At 41.8% G+C, this 16,581-nt stretch overlaps 1 protein-coding gene across 3 annotated transcripts in view; it reads left to right on the forward strand.

Moving 5' to 3' along the window:
• The window catches only part of NOTCH2 (notch receptor 2), a 178,061-nt gene that overhangs the window by 102,845 nt on the left and 58,635 nt on the right, over positions 1-16,581 (forward strand). For all 3 annotated transcript variants that reach the window (XM_030869221.2, XM_070045204.1, XM_070045200.1), the window contains 3 exons: positions 13,327-13,560; positions 14,905-15,060; positions 15,596-15,784. In XM_030869221.2, coding sequence (XP_030725081.2) covers positions 13,327-13,560; positions 14,905-15,060; positions 15,596-15,784 — 579 coding nt within the window. The remainder of the gene's footprint in view (positions 1-13,326; positions 13,561-14,904; positions 15,061-15,595; positions 15,785-16,581) is intronic.

The raw sequence follows: 16,581 nt of genomic DNA on the forward strand, positions 1-16,581 counted from the left end.
ATTATGGTGAGTTGTATAATTATTTCATTATATATTGCAATGCAATAATAATAGAAATAAAGTGCACAATAAATGTAATGTGCTTGAAACATCCCAAAACCATTGCCCCGCCCTCTGGTCCTTGGAAAATTTGTATTTCAAGAAACCAGTCCCTGGGGCCAAGAAGTTTGGGGACCACTGATCTAAGCACTCGTTTGGGTGAGAGGGGAGATTGAGAAGAGTTAACTTCTATTTTAAAATCTGAGTAGTGGGAGAATGTGGGGACTGTTGACAGAGATAAAGAAATAGGCTAGAGATGGTGGTGAGTTTGAGGTGAGTTTTCCAAGTGAAAACATTCAGCAGTAAGACCTAGGAGGTCAAAATGGAGGTAGGGGCTAGAGACTCAGATTTTGAGTCTTATTTTTGGTTTCCTTGGAAATGTTCAAGTCTGTAAGGAAAGTGTGAGAACTGAGAAGGCCAGAGGGTCTGGATCTTAAGTCTACACTTAAAAAAATTGATGAGGAAAGGGATCCAAAGAATGAAGGTGAGAGAAGGGGATGTGTAAGAGTTCAGAAGAAGCTCTGCCATTATAGCATCACTGAGTCGGGGTGCATTTTAAGATTGTACCTTTGACTCAACTCTACATGCCTCTGTTATAGCGCCTGCAATATTATACTGCTCTTACTGTTTTGTATGCTTATTACCTCACCTAATACACTCTCAGCCTCTGGGGAATTGGGAACTGGCCTTACTTATTTTGGCATTCCCAGGACCAATTTTAACAAATGATGGTTATTGAATGAATGACAACCTGGAGACTCAAATCCAAATGATAATTGCAGAGAGTTAGTCAGAATTTTTGAGGTCACTGGAAATCTTCTAAAATGGAGTTTGTCCATAAAGGAGAGAAGAAAGCCAGATTGCAAGAGGTTAAAGAGAAAAGTGGATATTGAGGGAGGAGTAAAAGGAGGAGTGGGAATAAATCACTTATTCAAGATTTTGTACAGGTAAAAAATGGGGGGACAGAAAGAGAGAGACGGGGCAGCAGGGCAGTAGCTTTAGGGACAGAAACTTCATTCATGTGACTAACCATAGAACCTTGGCTAGACAAAGAGTTAAGGCAGCTGGAAAGGCGTTGGTTAGTGAACTGGGTTATTTAGGAGTGGTTTACTCTTTCAAGTTGTAGTGGGGAAAAATTAAGTGAAATGGTTGTTGGGAATGGGAGAGAAGGGAGATTGGAAGTTATATTCAGAGAGTGGAAGTACCAGTTTGAGATCTTGGAGTTGGAACAATGAGTGTCTTATAATGAGATCCAGAATGTGAGTCTGTTTGTGATAATGAGTGGATGTGGAGGTCTGTTGAGTTGAGAAAAGTAAGAACTCTTGGCTCAGATGACCTTATTGGTCCTCAACCCAGATGTTGATTTCATGGGAGATGGGAGAGCACAGAATGAAAGGAACATAAACCATGTGCTTAAGTAATTCAAGGAAGTGGAAGTTGGTCCACGAGGACAATAGAGGTGAAATGATTTAAATTATATTTAGTGTTTAGTGTTTTTTTAATTTTAAAAGATATACATGTTTAGAATAATTTGGATTTGCATTCATCTCTCTACTTTTTTCTGTCAAAAATGAAAGTATATCCTTTTCTGTAAGGTAAGGAATGAACATATTTCTCTTAACCTTCTCCTCACTCTCCAGGTTTTGTTCATGTGATCTGGGATTTTAAAATTTATATTATAGTAGTATTATTACTGAAATTTAAAGTCTTACCCATGTTCTTTAAAAATTATTGCTATGTATACTGTTTTAAAATCCAATTTATAACACTTTAGGCTTAGTTCTCTGTATAAGTTGTTCTATGCTAACTACCAGTACATTTATATCACAACCTTCTCATTCCTGAGTTTTTTATTTTCATTTACTTTTTCAGTCAAATAAGTATATCTTTGAGAATTTTTTTACAGAAAAGTGACATGTTGGCATATCCTCAGAGCTCTTGTATATTTGAAAAATATTTTTTTAATTTAGTTGCCTTCATACACAAATGGCATTTTGTATAGATACTGAATTCTTGGGTCACAAATTACATTGTTATGAAGTTCCTAGATATTGTTCCTTTGCTTCTTGTAATGAGTCTTATAGGGAAGTCCAGTGTCTGCTCAGTCATTCTCTCTCTCCCTCTCTGTCTTTCTGTCTCTCCTTTCACCTCTCTCCTCCCTCTTTAAAATCAGAACTTTAACCAATATTGGTATAGGTATATTTCCTATTATTTTTTCCTAGTCTTTTCGAGCCCTTTGGATCTGCAGACTTAGTTCTATTCTCACCTCAGAAAAGATTATGTTTCTCATTTGTTTTTGTGTCTTCAGGAACACCTATTACCTTTACACTAGGTCTTCATTCTTCCTCATAGCTAAAATCTTTTCTCTCTATATTTTAATCTGCTTGTTTTTTTCTTTGCATTTCACAAGAGCTTCCTAAGTTTTGCCTTCATAAATGATTTTTCTTCATTGTCAGTTCTGTCCTTTATCATTTTCAATTCTGATTCATATTTGAACGACATTCTTATATTTGAAAAAAAAATTTTTTATTGGAGTATAGTTGATTTACATTCTTATATTCTTATAGTATTTACTCATTGCATCTAGGTCCTCTCTATTTCTGCCTTTGTCTCAGCCCACCCCATTTCATCAGAGTATGATGCCCTATATTTTCATTTCTTCTGAAAACCTACATGTGTATAAAATTCTTTAGAATACAGAACCAATTCTTTCTATAATGTACTAGTTTCTGGAAGTGCACATTTTTCACAAGTATGCTTTTCATCTACATTTTAAGTGGTACCTCTACATCTTTTATATTGAAAAATGTTCTAATGGACTCCAGGTTGTTTTTTGTTTTACTCATTCTGCTCATTAGTAATGGCTTGCCCATAAATAGAGTAGATTGATTGTCTTTGGAACCCCTGCTACAGTTAGTTTCTTCTTCCAGGGAAGTGAGGGGCTCTTTATGTAAACTGTTTAACAGCCCAGCAGCCCAAGGAAGTGCAAGAGCCAGAGTGTGGACCTCCTGGCAGGGAGACAGAAGTGTGGTACCATTTCCTCTGTGTGGAGAAGCCTCTGTGCCAGCATCAGCTGTCTGAATACCCGGCATTGACACGACCTCCATCCCCTCTAGTGGCTGAGGCTGGATGCTCTTTAGTGCTGTTGCATCCGGAATTTGCCCCAGAAGCACCACAGACTTTCTTGTTGCTCTAGCGGCCACAGGAGCCCTGGGACTCCTCAGTGCTTTAAATTACTGTTGACCTGGAAGGATGGGGTGGAGTTCAGTCCATTCTCCCCGTAGCAGCATGGTGGGCTTTCTGAAACACAAATTGGGTTGTGTTGTTTCTTTGCCTAGAGTGATTCGGTAGGTCCCCCTTGTCTTTGGATAGAGTTCCAAGGCTCTGAGTATAACTCCCTCTCCAGCCTTATCTCCACGGATGCATGCCTTGTAATTGAACCACAGTGTTTTTTTTCATTGCCTCAAATAAGTCACATTTTGCCTTCTGTTCAAACCTGTACACATACACCTCCTTCTGCCTGAAGTACCCTCCCCACCATCCCCCTTTGTACACATCCTCTCACATACGTACACATTCTTACACAACCTGGTTAACATACAAAGTCTCTCTCTTTCTCTCTCTCTCTCTCTCTCTTTCTTAACAGTAATTTACAATTTATTCAGCTGTAATGCACTTATTCTGACTTTAAAGTAGCATCACGTGGCATACTTTGGAGTCCGTTCATGAGATTTCCGTTGTACTTATCTCCGTCTGTTTTATAGATTTGTGCACTCTCTGGCACGAGGGCATCATTCTGGGTTTGGAACACACAGCAGTGAACACATGGATAAAAGAACCTCAGAAATAGTTAAAGCAGGAGACGATTGTGATCTTAGAATATCAAGACATATGCTGCCATTACTGTTAATATTTGTATGATAAATTTTTGTTGTAAATGCAACCTTAGGTGGTTTGAAGGTGTAGTCTGTAGGAAAGTGAATTGTCAAAAAAACCCACACTGCCTTGCTACAGGCTGCCTTTAGGCCATAATCTTGGCTTGCCAGTGAAACATAGCATCCCCCACTGGACCTGCAGAACATAGTTCTTCTCTGTTCTGCCCTGTGTTCCTAAGGCAATACGTATCTATTAGAGCACTTCTTACCCACTATTATAACTATTTATTTGGTTGTAAAACCCTTACTTGTCTGTACGTTCTGGGTACAATCCACAACTCTTTTGTTTACCATTTTAGTCTCAGGTCAAGCCTGGCATGTAGTATATACATATTTGTTGAATGAATGAATGAATGGAGCATTAAATTTTCCAGTTTGTTCCTGGCCCAATTTCATGCCTCCAAATTCAGGGCTATTATTGGGTGCTGTCAGGGTCTCTTCTCCTTACTTCCCTGAGACACTTTAGTATCTTTCTTCAGTGTGGACCGGGTCTGTACTATGTCTGTAAATCTGGACTAATTTTGTATGATAATATTACGTTTGACAATCAGTGTAAGCACTCATCACAGTGTCTAGTACCTAGAAACAGCTGAATAAGTCTATTTTTACTATTTGAAGTCAGTAGCACCATTAGGAAATAAAGGAAAGAGTGATTCTTTGCCTATTTACCTTCATGCAGATGGAGGCAACTGGAAGAGGAGGACCTCTACTGAGGAGGGCTGCCCGCTGATGGGATGTAGTCTTTAGGGCAATCTTGGGTTTCAGTTGAAGAAGTAAGGTACCCCACAATATAGAGTCACCCTTGAGACACAGTTGAAGGATTCAGGTCAAAAGGCAGGGTGAATTTGGTGTGGAATCAATGAGATGGAGTTCAGCAGCTAAGGAAGAGGGTGGAATGAGAGGCATGTGTATTGATGGGGGGATGTAAATAAGGGGGTGATGGAAAGTTTGGGAGTATGAATAGGATAGAGACACCCTAAAAGTGTGAGGGAGATGAGTTGAAAGATGATTATTATTTTGAGGTTAGAATGACTTAAGTGAGAGAAGACAAGAGCAGATCAAATTTGTTTAACAAATATTTTTGATTACTTCTCAAGAAAAATTATTAGCTGGGCATGTGCTAAGTGCTAGGGATTCACTGATGAAGTAAATGGTATCACCCATTTCTCCATGGAACTTACAGACTAGTCACACAGACATAAAGCATATTATCTGTAAGACTTTGAACTATAATAAATACCTAGTGGGAAAAGTAGAGGTTATTAGCATATTAACAGGTAGAACTAGTTGAGTTTGGGGTAGGTATGTACTGTCTCTTTCAGCTGTGGACGGTGGGTATGAATTATTAGGGGATGGTTGAGCCTAAGAGTGCTCCAGGTACAGGGAACAGCTTGTGCAGAGACCTGTATGGGGGAAAGATTGTGATCATGTTGAGAAGGGATAAAAATAAAAAGCCAGAGTGCCTGGCACGAGTGGTATTTCAAGGGGAGAGACTGGAGAGGTAGGCAGAAAATGTAGATAGGACTTAGAATTTTATCCTGAGTGTAATGGAAGGCATCAGAGGGCTTGAACAGGCAAATGGCAGAATCCACTGTACACGATGAGATTAAGTTGGTGACTCTTTAGAAAAAAATAATTGATCAGGGTGCAGGGAAACCAGGCTTTTGAGGAGGCCTGAAAAAGGTGATGGTGTCTAGGATTCATGGGAACGTTCACTGAGATTCTTGCGTTTATCTGCATGTGTATCCCGCACACCTACAGGATCCCCTTAGCCACTTGTAACCCTAGCCTCATATATACATGTGTGTGCTTGTACGTTAGTGCATGCACACAGCCCCTCATTAGGCAGACCCTGTAGACTCCAGTGTTTGTGCAAAATGTTTCAACCATCTTTCGTCCTGGGAAGTTGTAGAATAGTCAAGCTTGTCCTCTGCCCTTTCACTTCAGGAGCGGAATGGAAACTCTCCTGTGTGTAGAGGAGAAGGTTTGTAGGACAGAGGTTACAAGAATACCCTGCTATGATATGAAAAGATGAAACTCCCCAACTCAGGAGCCCGGGTGACTGCTGGCTGGAAGCGTATATTGGAGACCGAATTCTCTTGACTTAACCAAAGAAGAGGAGGTAGCAGGGTCAGGGCAGGGGTCAGCCAAGCTCATTTTTACATGTTCCTCACGTGGTGATTGTTGTTGCTAATGAGAGTTGCCCCTTAGCAGGGCCGTTGAGGTGGTGAAAGGTTCTCCCCGCCCAAGTTGAGAGGTGACTAGGAGGGGAGGGCTTCTTCCAGAAGTGCTAAGGCTCAGCGACCATTTCTTTTCTTTCCTTTTTCCCCTTCCTCCTCTTGTTTCCCAGTCACTTGTAACTCCAAGTCAGAATGATGATTTGTTTGTGGTGTGCTGAGAAAACCATAATGAACTGTTTGTATCCCGATGTCTTGCAGCTCATAAAATGGTGTCTGTTTAGTGGTCCTAAGCTCACATGGCTAGAACTTGATGCTCGTGAGGCCCAGGTCATAGTTCCCATTTCAGTACAGTCCTATTGGGTTCACTCTGTTATATTTTGTGACACAGGCACTGCCCGTAGTCTTATTCATTCATCCTTTGCTTTTAAGACCATAGGACGGTGCAATAAGAAAAGATCATTATGAAAGTGACCCCACTCCTACAAAATCAATACCACGTACTTATTTTTCTTTTTTTAATAAATTTATTTTTTTATTGAAGTATAGTAGATTGTGTTGTGTTAATTTCTGCTGTACAGCAAAGTGATTCAGTTATACATATGTATACATTCTTTTTAACTTTTTTTTTTTCCTCTGCGGCACGCGGGCCTCTCACCGCCATGGCTTCCCCCGCCACAGAGCACAGGCTCCGGACGCGCAGGCCCAGCGGTCATGGCCCACGGGCCCAGCCGCTCCGCGGCATGCGGGATCTTCCTAGACCGGGGCACGAACCCGCGTCCCCTGCATCGGCAGGCGGACCCCCAACCACTGCGCCACCAGGGAAGCCCTGTATACATTCTTTTTTAAATTCTTTTCCATTATGGTTTATCATAGGATAATTGAGTATAGTTCCCTGTGCTATACAGTAGGACCTTGTTGTTTATCCATCCTATATATAATAGTTTGCATCTGCTAACCGCAGACTCCCTTCCCCACCCCCATCCCCCTTGGCAACCACAAGTCTGTTCTCTGTGTGTGAGTGTGTTTCTGTTTTGTAGATAGGTTCATTTGTGTCATATTTTATTTATTTATTTTTAATCGAAGTATAGTTGATTTGCAATATTGTTTTAGTTTCAGGCGTACAGCACAGATTCAGTTTTTTATATATATATATTCTTCTTCAGATTCTCTTCCCTTATCGGTTATTACAAAATATTGAGTACAGTTCTTTGTGCCATACAGTAGGTCCTTGACATCACTAATTATTAGAGGAATGCAAGTCAAAACAACAGTCAGCTACCACCTCACACCAGTCAGAATGGCTGTCATCAAAAACTCTACATATAATAAATGCTGGGGAGGGTATGGAGAAAAGGGAACCCTCCTACACTGTTGGTGGGAACGTAAATTGGTACAGCCACTGTGGAGAACAGTATGTAGGTTCCGTAAAAAACTAAAAATAGAGCTACCATATGATCCTGTAATCCCACTCCTAGCCATATATCCAGAGAAAACCGTAATTCGAAAAGACACATGCACCCCAATGTTCATTGCAGCACTATTTACAATAGCCGAGACATGGAAGCAACCTAAGTGTCCATCGACAGATGAATGGATAAAGAAGATGTGGTACGTATATACAATGGGATATTACTCAACCATAGGAAAGAATGAAATAATGCCATTTGCAGCAACATGGATGGAACTAGAGATTATCATACTAAGATTATCATACTAAGACAGAGAAGGACAAATATCATATGATATAAATTATATGTAGGATCTAAAAAAACATAGAAATGAACTTATTTACAAAACAGACATAGAAAACAAACTTAAGGTTACCAAAGGGAAAGGGGGGTGGGGGGAGGGATAAACTAGGAGGCTGGATTAACATATATACACTACTATATATAAAATAGCATACTTGTTCTTAGTTGTATTATCTTCATTTGTAGCACTGCTTAGGCATCTTGCTCTTCCCATACGTTTCTCAACCCTGCCCTTTCCCTCAACAGTCATTTTGAAGACTAACTTGAAGTGTTGTGATCTCACACCCCAATGTCCTTTTCAGCACTTGATTTCCGTTTTTAATTTTGTCTATTTCTAATTCTTCTTCCAACTAGCTGTGTAAATGTGGACAAGTCACTGTGCCTCTCTGGTCCTAGTTTTGTCTGTAAAATGAGCACATTAGGTTGAATCTAAGGTCTGTTTCACCACTGACGCTAAGTGTCTGGTACAGTGCCTGACATGTAAACCGAGGTGAATGGCCAACAAAGTCCTTGCTGTCATGGAGCTTATAGTCTAACAGAGACAGAAACTGCAAAACACAAATGAATATAAAATTACACCATTTGATAAATGATAAGACAGACTGAATGGAGTAGGTGTAATGAAGGAGAAAAATGAGGAGTGTGAGCTTGGAGGTCTACTTACATTATAAGGAAGGTCAAGGTATGAAATATTAATTAGCCATACGAATAAGAGGAAGAAGGATATTTGAGGTGAAGAGAACAGGTTATGCAGAGGCTCTGAGGTAGGAAAGGAGCCAACAGGAAGCCATTGTGGCTATAGAGTAAAATATATGAAGGAAAGACAGAGATTTGAGATAGATTTATGAAACAAAAGCTGTCACCCAGAGAATTATCAGTATATGCAGGTGGCTCTAAGTGTTTAAGGTGTCAGCCAGGGATTCGGTAGTGTAGCATTTCATACCAAGTTAGTACAGACTCATAGTGGCAATAGAGAAAGTAGTTTCTAGAAACAAGTGGTTTCCTTTCTAATAGGAGATGGGAAAAGCCTAATAGCCCCCTGCTTTAGTCCCAATGTCAGATGCCAGTAGCCTGCAGTACCTGGCAGGTGAAATTAGTAAGAGGGATCATTGATGCCCTCAAAAACTTGCCTCACCGAGCTTTGTGCAACATATTTTGGGAGTCCACCAGCAGAGTTTGTGTGCCGACACAGGCTGAGACTTGTTTGGGTTGGAGGTGTAGTAGCTAGGCAGGGCATGGAAAGAACGCAGCTCTCGCTTTTCACCAGAGGCTTTTATGTGCTAGGTAGCTCCTCACTTAGTGCTTTCTCCTTCCCTCCCTACGAAAAGAAAGTCATCTGCTTTTAGTCCCTCCTGTACTCTACTGGCAGACGAATGTTCACATGCAACTTTGATCATACCTTCCCCCACCTGAGAGCCTGCAATAACTTCCCTTTGCTTGCTGTATCAAGTTCAGAATTCATGTTAGAATTCAAAGCCTCACATGGTCTCCAGCCTTTTCTCATTTCAAACCCCAACTAAGAATAGACTCCAGTCATTTTGACGTCTTCAAGGCCTAACCCTACCAACCTGAGTAAGCCTTCTTCCTCCAGCCGAGGCTGACGCTTCCTTGCCATGGAGTAGTGGGGAAAGCTGAATGACCTCAGGCAATGGACTCAGCCCTTCTAGTAGATCTCCAAGAAACTTTCCTATTTCAGTACTTAGTGACTTTTTGTCTTTATTCATTTCTACCAAGGGTCTTCTTTTATTGTCTCATGCTTCCATGCCTTCTCTGTGTGCTTTAAGAGCCTAGGATCGGGGACTTAGTCTGTAGATCTTGTGGACCAAACCCAGGGCTGGATAGTTAACTGTGCTGCAGTAGAAAGAACAGTAGTTTTGGAGTCAAATTGATCTGAGTTTGAATGACAGTGCTCTGACTTACCAGTGTATGACCCTGGGTGGGGATGGTGGGGTTGGTGGTTACCTAACCTTTCTGAGCCTCACGTTTCTTATTTTTAGGCTTCTGCATTGGTTTCCTCCTTTGCCAAGAGGGGTGGTGACATGAAGGAAGTACAGTATGTTGGCAGACTTTCCACTGGGAATTTTGGAACAAGCAATTTAGTGGCACCCTGGTTACTGTTTTTATATTCTGAATGTAATGACTGGTTGCTAGAATTGGAATGAGGAAAAAATTCTGGCATAAATATGCCTGGGAAGGGTTTTGTTCTGGAGAAATGTGCCTGAACCTTAGAGAAAAATGATCCATTCTATAAAAGATTATTTATAAGCCAGTATTCTCCTGACTCTGTAGATTTGATTTCTCTAACAGTATCTAACACCAAACACCTAAGGTATTTGATGAAGGTATCTAACCTTCAAAAATCACCCTCATTAGAAAAACAGTCAACTGTACTCAAAAAATACATTTGATTTTTTGGACATAATTTTCCCCAGTAATTTGATGGTGCGAGTCATGATTTTAATCTTCACCTTTCCTGTCCTGTCTCCTTCCCCATGCCTTTGTGTGCTTGGGAAGACTGAGATGCACAGAGATTGTTTTGATATGGTGAGATTCACACCTCAAGTCTTTGTTACGAATTTGAGAGTCAGCAGCTCTAGTTTAAATCCCAGCTCTGCCTGCCTCACAACGGGCAAGTTATTTTACTTCTCTGAGCCCGTTTCCTTAACTATAAATGAGATAATGATTGTGACAACTCAAGCACAATGCCTGGTTCATAGTACGCAATCAGTGACTCTTGGTTTCCTTTCCCAAGAGAACAAAACTTTCATTCCAAGCATTGTTTCATTAACCTAGTCTGTCTTACTACAATATTTAAGTGTCTGGGTATTATAATGCATATGAAATACATATGAGATGTTTTAAAATCACAGTGTCTCATACTCAGAATTATCACAGAGCCAATAAGAAAGAAAAATAACATCCAAATTTCTCACATTCAGCAAGTCAGTTTGGTTTGACGATAGCATGGTACTTGAGTCATAGGTGTAAGAGACAAGACTCTCAGTAATTTCCAGGTTACAGAAACTCTTCACCTGCTTCTTGGTTATGTTTTCATTTCTAAATCCCACCTGCATCTTAATTACACACCTGTCTTTAACCTGAGGTAGCATTTCTGCCAGTAAAGTGGGGGAGCAAAACTTTCTATACTAAATGACATCGTCTCCCCTGGGGAAGTGATTACTCCTGCACTCATTCACTCACTCACTCACTTTGTATTAGTTAATACTGCAGGTTGCAATTGACAGATCCCCATCTGAAATTAGGGAAACCTGTTGGAAGGGACATCTCTCAGAATGGCTGTGCTCTTGAATGGACTTATGAAGAGTCGGTCTTTGGGAACAATTGGAACCAGTAACTTGAATGCCCCCAGATTCTATTTTTCTTTTCTTGTGTACTTCTGATTCACTGTTATCATTTTGTGTGTAGACTGGTCATGTTATTCTTTTGGTCCATGTGGTAGAGGGTCTCTAGTCCAAAAGCTTGGAAAAGAGACACAGTGACAGTTTGTATAAGATGCCCATCCTGGATCAGTCAGCTGTGACCAGGAAGGCATATGCATGATCATGTAAAGACATGGCGGCTCCTTCAAGAATTATGTGGATGAAGTGGGGTGAGGAGAGCAGCACAGAAGAGGGTCCTGAGCACAGAGTTCCAGAGATGCCCACACACCCATTCTGCCATCTTAGGTAGAGGGTTCTTAGCTGGGAATACAAAAAATATCCCTGAACTGAGGTTGCTTGCAGCCAAGTGATGGGAGGTTGCTGTGCGATCAAAGAAGTGCAATAGAATGATGTTGGTTCTGTAATAATGGATGTATAGGTTAGATAGGAGTAAAGAATAGGTTGTCAGTTAGGTTGGATCAGACACAGCTAGCTTCTGTTAGCAGTGATGGCTACACAGTTGGGCACTTTGCAGACTCTGGAAGTACTTGAGCCAAGTTGAATTGTTATCTGGGGACTAGGTATACCCTTGGCATTTTCTGAGTATAAAAGTCCTGTGCTTTGTCATTAAGAGGCCTCTTCATCAGAGTGCCTTTTTGAGTTATCCAGTGAGTTTTTGACAGAGAAAGAATTAAGGACACCTTGAGGTTTTTTGGGTTTTAGCCACTTGTCATGTTCTGTTTTAGAGAATTCATATGACCTGAATATTCATTCCCTTTGGTAGCTCCCTAAACTGGTATTAAAAGACCTCTGATAAGAAAGATTCATCAGTTTGTTTTACAACTCAGGTGGCCTGGCACTAAATGCTTGCTAATCACAACTTCCTTGCTTATAAGTCGATTGTCACTGGGCCTAAGAGCCTTTGCCATAGTCCCCCATCCTTGCTCTCATAGTGACCTGCAGTCCATGCAGAAGTGGTCTTATTATCATCCTTCAGTTTGCTTTTTTAGGCAGAACAAACTGATCCTTTTCCATCTTCTACTACATTAGGTCGGCTTCCCACATCTTATTCCACTAATCCAGTATTTGCTCCAGTCTCATCATCTTGGCTTTGCCTTTCACATTCATATTTTACCATGGCTCTTATTGTCCTTAGTTCCTTAATTTCTTCTCTCTACCCTTGCTTGCCCTTACCATTATTATTATTATTTTTTAATTATTATTTCTTTCTTTCTTTTTTTTTTGTTTTTGCGGTACGCGGGCCTCTCACTGTTGTGGCCTCTCCCGTTGCGGAGCACAGGCTCCGGACGCGCAGGCTCAGCGGCCATGGCTCACGGGCCCAGCCGCTCTGCGGCATGTGGGATCCTCCCGGACCGGGGCACGAACCCGTGTCCCCTGCATCGGCAGGTGGACTCCCAACCACTGCGCCACCAGGGAAGCCCTACCATTATTTTTAATTAAACCTTTTATTTTCAGATAATTATAGTTTCACACAAAGTTATAAGAATTAACAGAGAGATACTGTTTACCCTTAACCAAGTCTTCCCCAATGGTAACATCGCCCTGCAGAACTACTATCCAGCAGCATAAACAGGATGTTGACATTGATACGGTCAAGATATAGAACAGTAGCCCTAAAGCTTTGATTTTTAGGTTGCTTCTTATTATTCTTGTCCTTACTCATCTCTTAGACTCTTCTCTCCTTGCTCTTCTCACTTATGTATTCATTGTCCCAGGGATTTAACCAAATCAGATTTAAGGATCTTAGAAGACTCAATTTTCTCTTTGATAGGTTGGCTAGATTTCATGGTGTCAGAGTTTCTAGGGATGGCAACTTGCATTCTGTAAATTATTTGCCTGGAATAACTATATGGATGTCTCAAGGTGGCCTTAAAATTCATGTGAGGACCTGGTCTGCTGTGAGTTAATTTTGCCTCAATTTCAGGCAGGTCACATGAGGGTGAAGAGTGTGTCGGGGCTGGTATGGTACTAATCCTCTGAGACTTAAGAACCCTAATCAAAGGCGCTTTCCCCCCCAAAGGACAGTTCTGCACAGAGGATGTGGATGAGTGCCTGCTGCAACCCAATGCCTGTCAGAACGGGGGCACCTGTACCAACCGCAATGGGGGCTATGGCTGTGTGTGTGTTAATGGCTGGAGTGGAGATGACTGCAGTGAGAACATTGATGACTGCGCCTTCGCCTCCTGCACTCCAGGCTCCACCTGCATTGATCGTGTGGCCTCCTTCTCTTGCATGTGCCCAGAAGGAAAGGCAGGTAAGGCCAGCGGAAGAACAGAGCTGGAAATGAGGGAAAGGGCTGGTGAGCCGTCGGGATTTCTGCCTCCTTCTCTTTCTTCCCTTTTGGGGTATGTCCTTTTAATTTCCATCTGTAGGAACATGCCTCTCAAAGCTGTTCTTCTGGAAATGTAATTAGCCAAAGTGCTGTGAAATTAGTTTTCTTCCTTAGGACTTTTGGCTCTCAACTCTGTGTACCTCAGTTTTTCATCCCTCCAAAATGAAAGTTAGCAACTATTGCCTTGGGAACATCTATAGCCCTCCTTAAGATTTTAAGCTGAAAGGCAACTCCGAAATTAAGATGAATTTCTCAGAAATTAAGACAAAATTACTCACAAATGGATGTAGGCAGTTAATTTTAAGAAGAAATAATCCATTTACTCAGAAAAAGCTGGCAAGAGGGAAACAAGTGCATTCCAGCTCTCCATATTGTCCTCTAAGGGAAGGTTTTTACCGACTGCAAAGTTAACCTTGCTCTAGCCTTTCAGTTTAACAGCTTCTGGTTCTAGGAATAGAGCAGTGAAGGGAGGAATGTGATGGAAGGAGATTGCTTAGTGAGAGAACTTGGTGCCTAGCAGTTTTGAAATGTTCTTATATCTATGCCTTTCCGAAAGCCCCACCTCCAGCTTTGTAGAAGAAGCCTTAGTCACCTCTTCTTAAGCTAATTTCAGACTGGAAAATCCAGTTCCCATGTGAACTCTGCAGAACATGGGGCCTAGTAATATCTTCAGAGTCCTGAGGGCACTTGAGCCAGGAATGTTGACACTATTAAAAAGCTGCCCGAGTATAGGCTGATGACGTTCAGCTGGTTTTTTCTTCTGAGGCTCGTGAAATGCAGGTGGCCCCAAGATGATCAGGTAGCATGATCTTGGGAAAGAAAGTAGGTTGCCTAATAAAATATAGGATGTATGTACTGTTTGGGACATATAGTAAATAATTATTTGTTGTTTCTCTGAAATTCACATTGAACTGGGAGTCCTCTATTTTTATTTGTTAACTAAACATGACAGCACAATGGGAAGTATCTCTCCCTTTTCCTGTCTCCATCATCTAACCATCTCACTTTATGGCCTCACTTTATCTACCCTTGGGGAGGGGTCCAGCTAAGGGCTCAGGGTCAGGCTATCAGGGTTGTCTGCAGAAGCTCCTTGCTTTGCTGCTGCCTGCAGCATGTCCCTAAGATTGGGTCAGGAAATTGCCTCTAAATCTTCATATTGGATTTTGATGTGCCAGTCATAAGGTTTTCCCTCCTCCATGAAAGAGAAAACTGTTCCCCAAGTAAGGGACATTTTCTCTGTCTTCTCCTTACCCCACCCTGTGATAGGTCTCTTATGTCATCTGGACGATGCATGCATCAGCAACCCCTGCCACAAGGGGGCACTGTGTGACACCAACCCTCTGAACGGGCAGTATATTTGCACCTGTCCACAAGGCTACAAAGGGGGTGACTGTACAGAAGATGTGGATGAGTGTGCCATGGGTGAGTACACAGAACCTTTCCGATTCCTCATGGTGTCTGTCGAGCTCAGCAAGCATTTAAGCTGAAGCGCATTTTACTCTACGAGCATGTTTCACCCAAACCTCGGATCTCACCTGTTACATGCCCACTGTTCACAGCTAACCTTTCAGTGTAACCATATATTCTATTCTGGGAGCTGAAATATATAGAAAGTTTGTACTTGACTCTTAACATAAAGCCCTACCTTAGTGACAGTTTGGGCATAAGAACAGTAGAGACTCACAAGAGTTGAGGTTGTCCTGATTTGTCTTTCTTTCCTTATTTCCTCCCTTCCTCCTTTCCTTCCCTCCCTCCCTCCCTCCTTCCTTCCTTCATCTTGTTTATTTATTTACTTACTTGCTTATTGATTGATTGATTAGAAGAAAATAGGAAATTGAGAACCCGATTATTAAAGACCTGGCCCTAATGCTAATAATCTGACACACTTCTGTAGTCCACGTTTGTGGAAGCCCCATCAAGTGCTCTGATCCTGGTGATTGGTGCTTGTGTCTTCCAGCCAATAGCAATCCTTGTGAGCATGCGGGAAAATGTGTGAACACAGATGGTGCCTTCCACTGTGAGTGTCTGAAGGGCTATGCAGGGCCTCGTTGCGAGATGGACATCAACGAGTGCCATTCAGACCCCTGCAAGAATGATGCCACCTGTCTGGATAAGATTGGAGGCTTCACATGTCTGTGCATGCCAGGTACATGGGCCATCAGTGTGTGGGATCTAGACAGGAGGCACTGCCCTGTGCTTCTCTTAGGCAGAGCACTCAGTATAGTGTGGCAATTCCATAAGCTCTGTTACCATTTAATCCCCCGCCAAGGGGACCCTTAAGGAGTAAGGCCATCTTAGAATTCTTAGAGCTATGAAAAGCAATCCCATTATGTCAAAACCCAGATACATGTGAGAGAAAAATTCAGAAGATTTTTAAAATGCAAGTATACTTTGATTTAATAAAGGATTTATCATAAAAATTCTTTAAATAGCAAGCTTTCCTTACCCCCTGATATGTTACAAATAACATACCATTCCATTTATAGAAAATAACTTTACCCATAATTGTATAGGCTCTTGCCATTTACCTCATAGTGAGATACACATGCTTTGTTATACTCTGGAACTCTTCTGCAGAGACCATTGCTTGAATCCTCAGACAGCACCGCTAAACCCAGCTTAAAAATGACGGCTGTCAGTGGCTGCTTTGCCTGATTGAGGGTGCTGGCCTCTCTAGCCTTGGCAGGCCTTCCTGACCTTTACTTGCACCCTGAGAGCAACAGCGTCTCTGACTCAGCTGGTCTTTAGGAACTTGGACTGGGGACCCTGTGGGCCTGGCACTGTCCTGAAAGCAAAGCCTGGACTGATCAGAGAATGTGGTTCGGTCTTTGTTGGCATGCTAGGTCTTAGCAAGGTCTTTGGAGGTGACCTCTTCCCCCTCTCCACAGAGGCATGGATATCCCAGAATATTCCCCTGTCTGGCTGTTGCTTACAGTGACTGTT

This window comes from Globicephala melas, chromosome 1 (genome assembly GCF_963455315.2).
Source record: "Globicephala melas chromosome 1, mGloMel1.2, whole genome shotgun sequence".
Lineage (NCBI taxonomy): Eukaryota > Metazoa > Chordata > Mammalia > Artiodactyla > Delphinidae > Globicephala > Globicephala melas.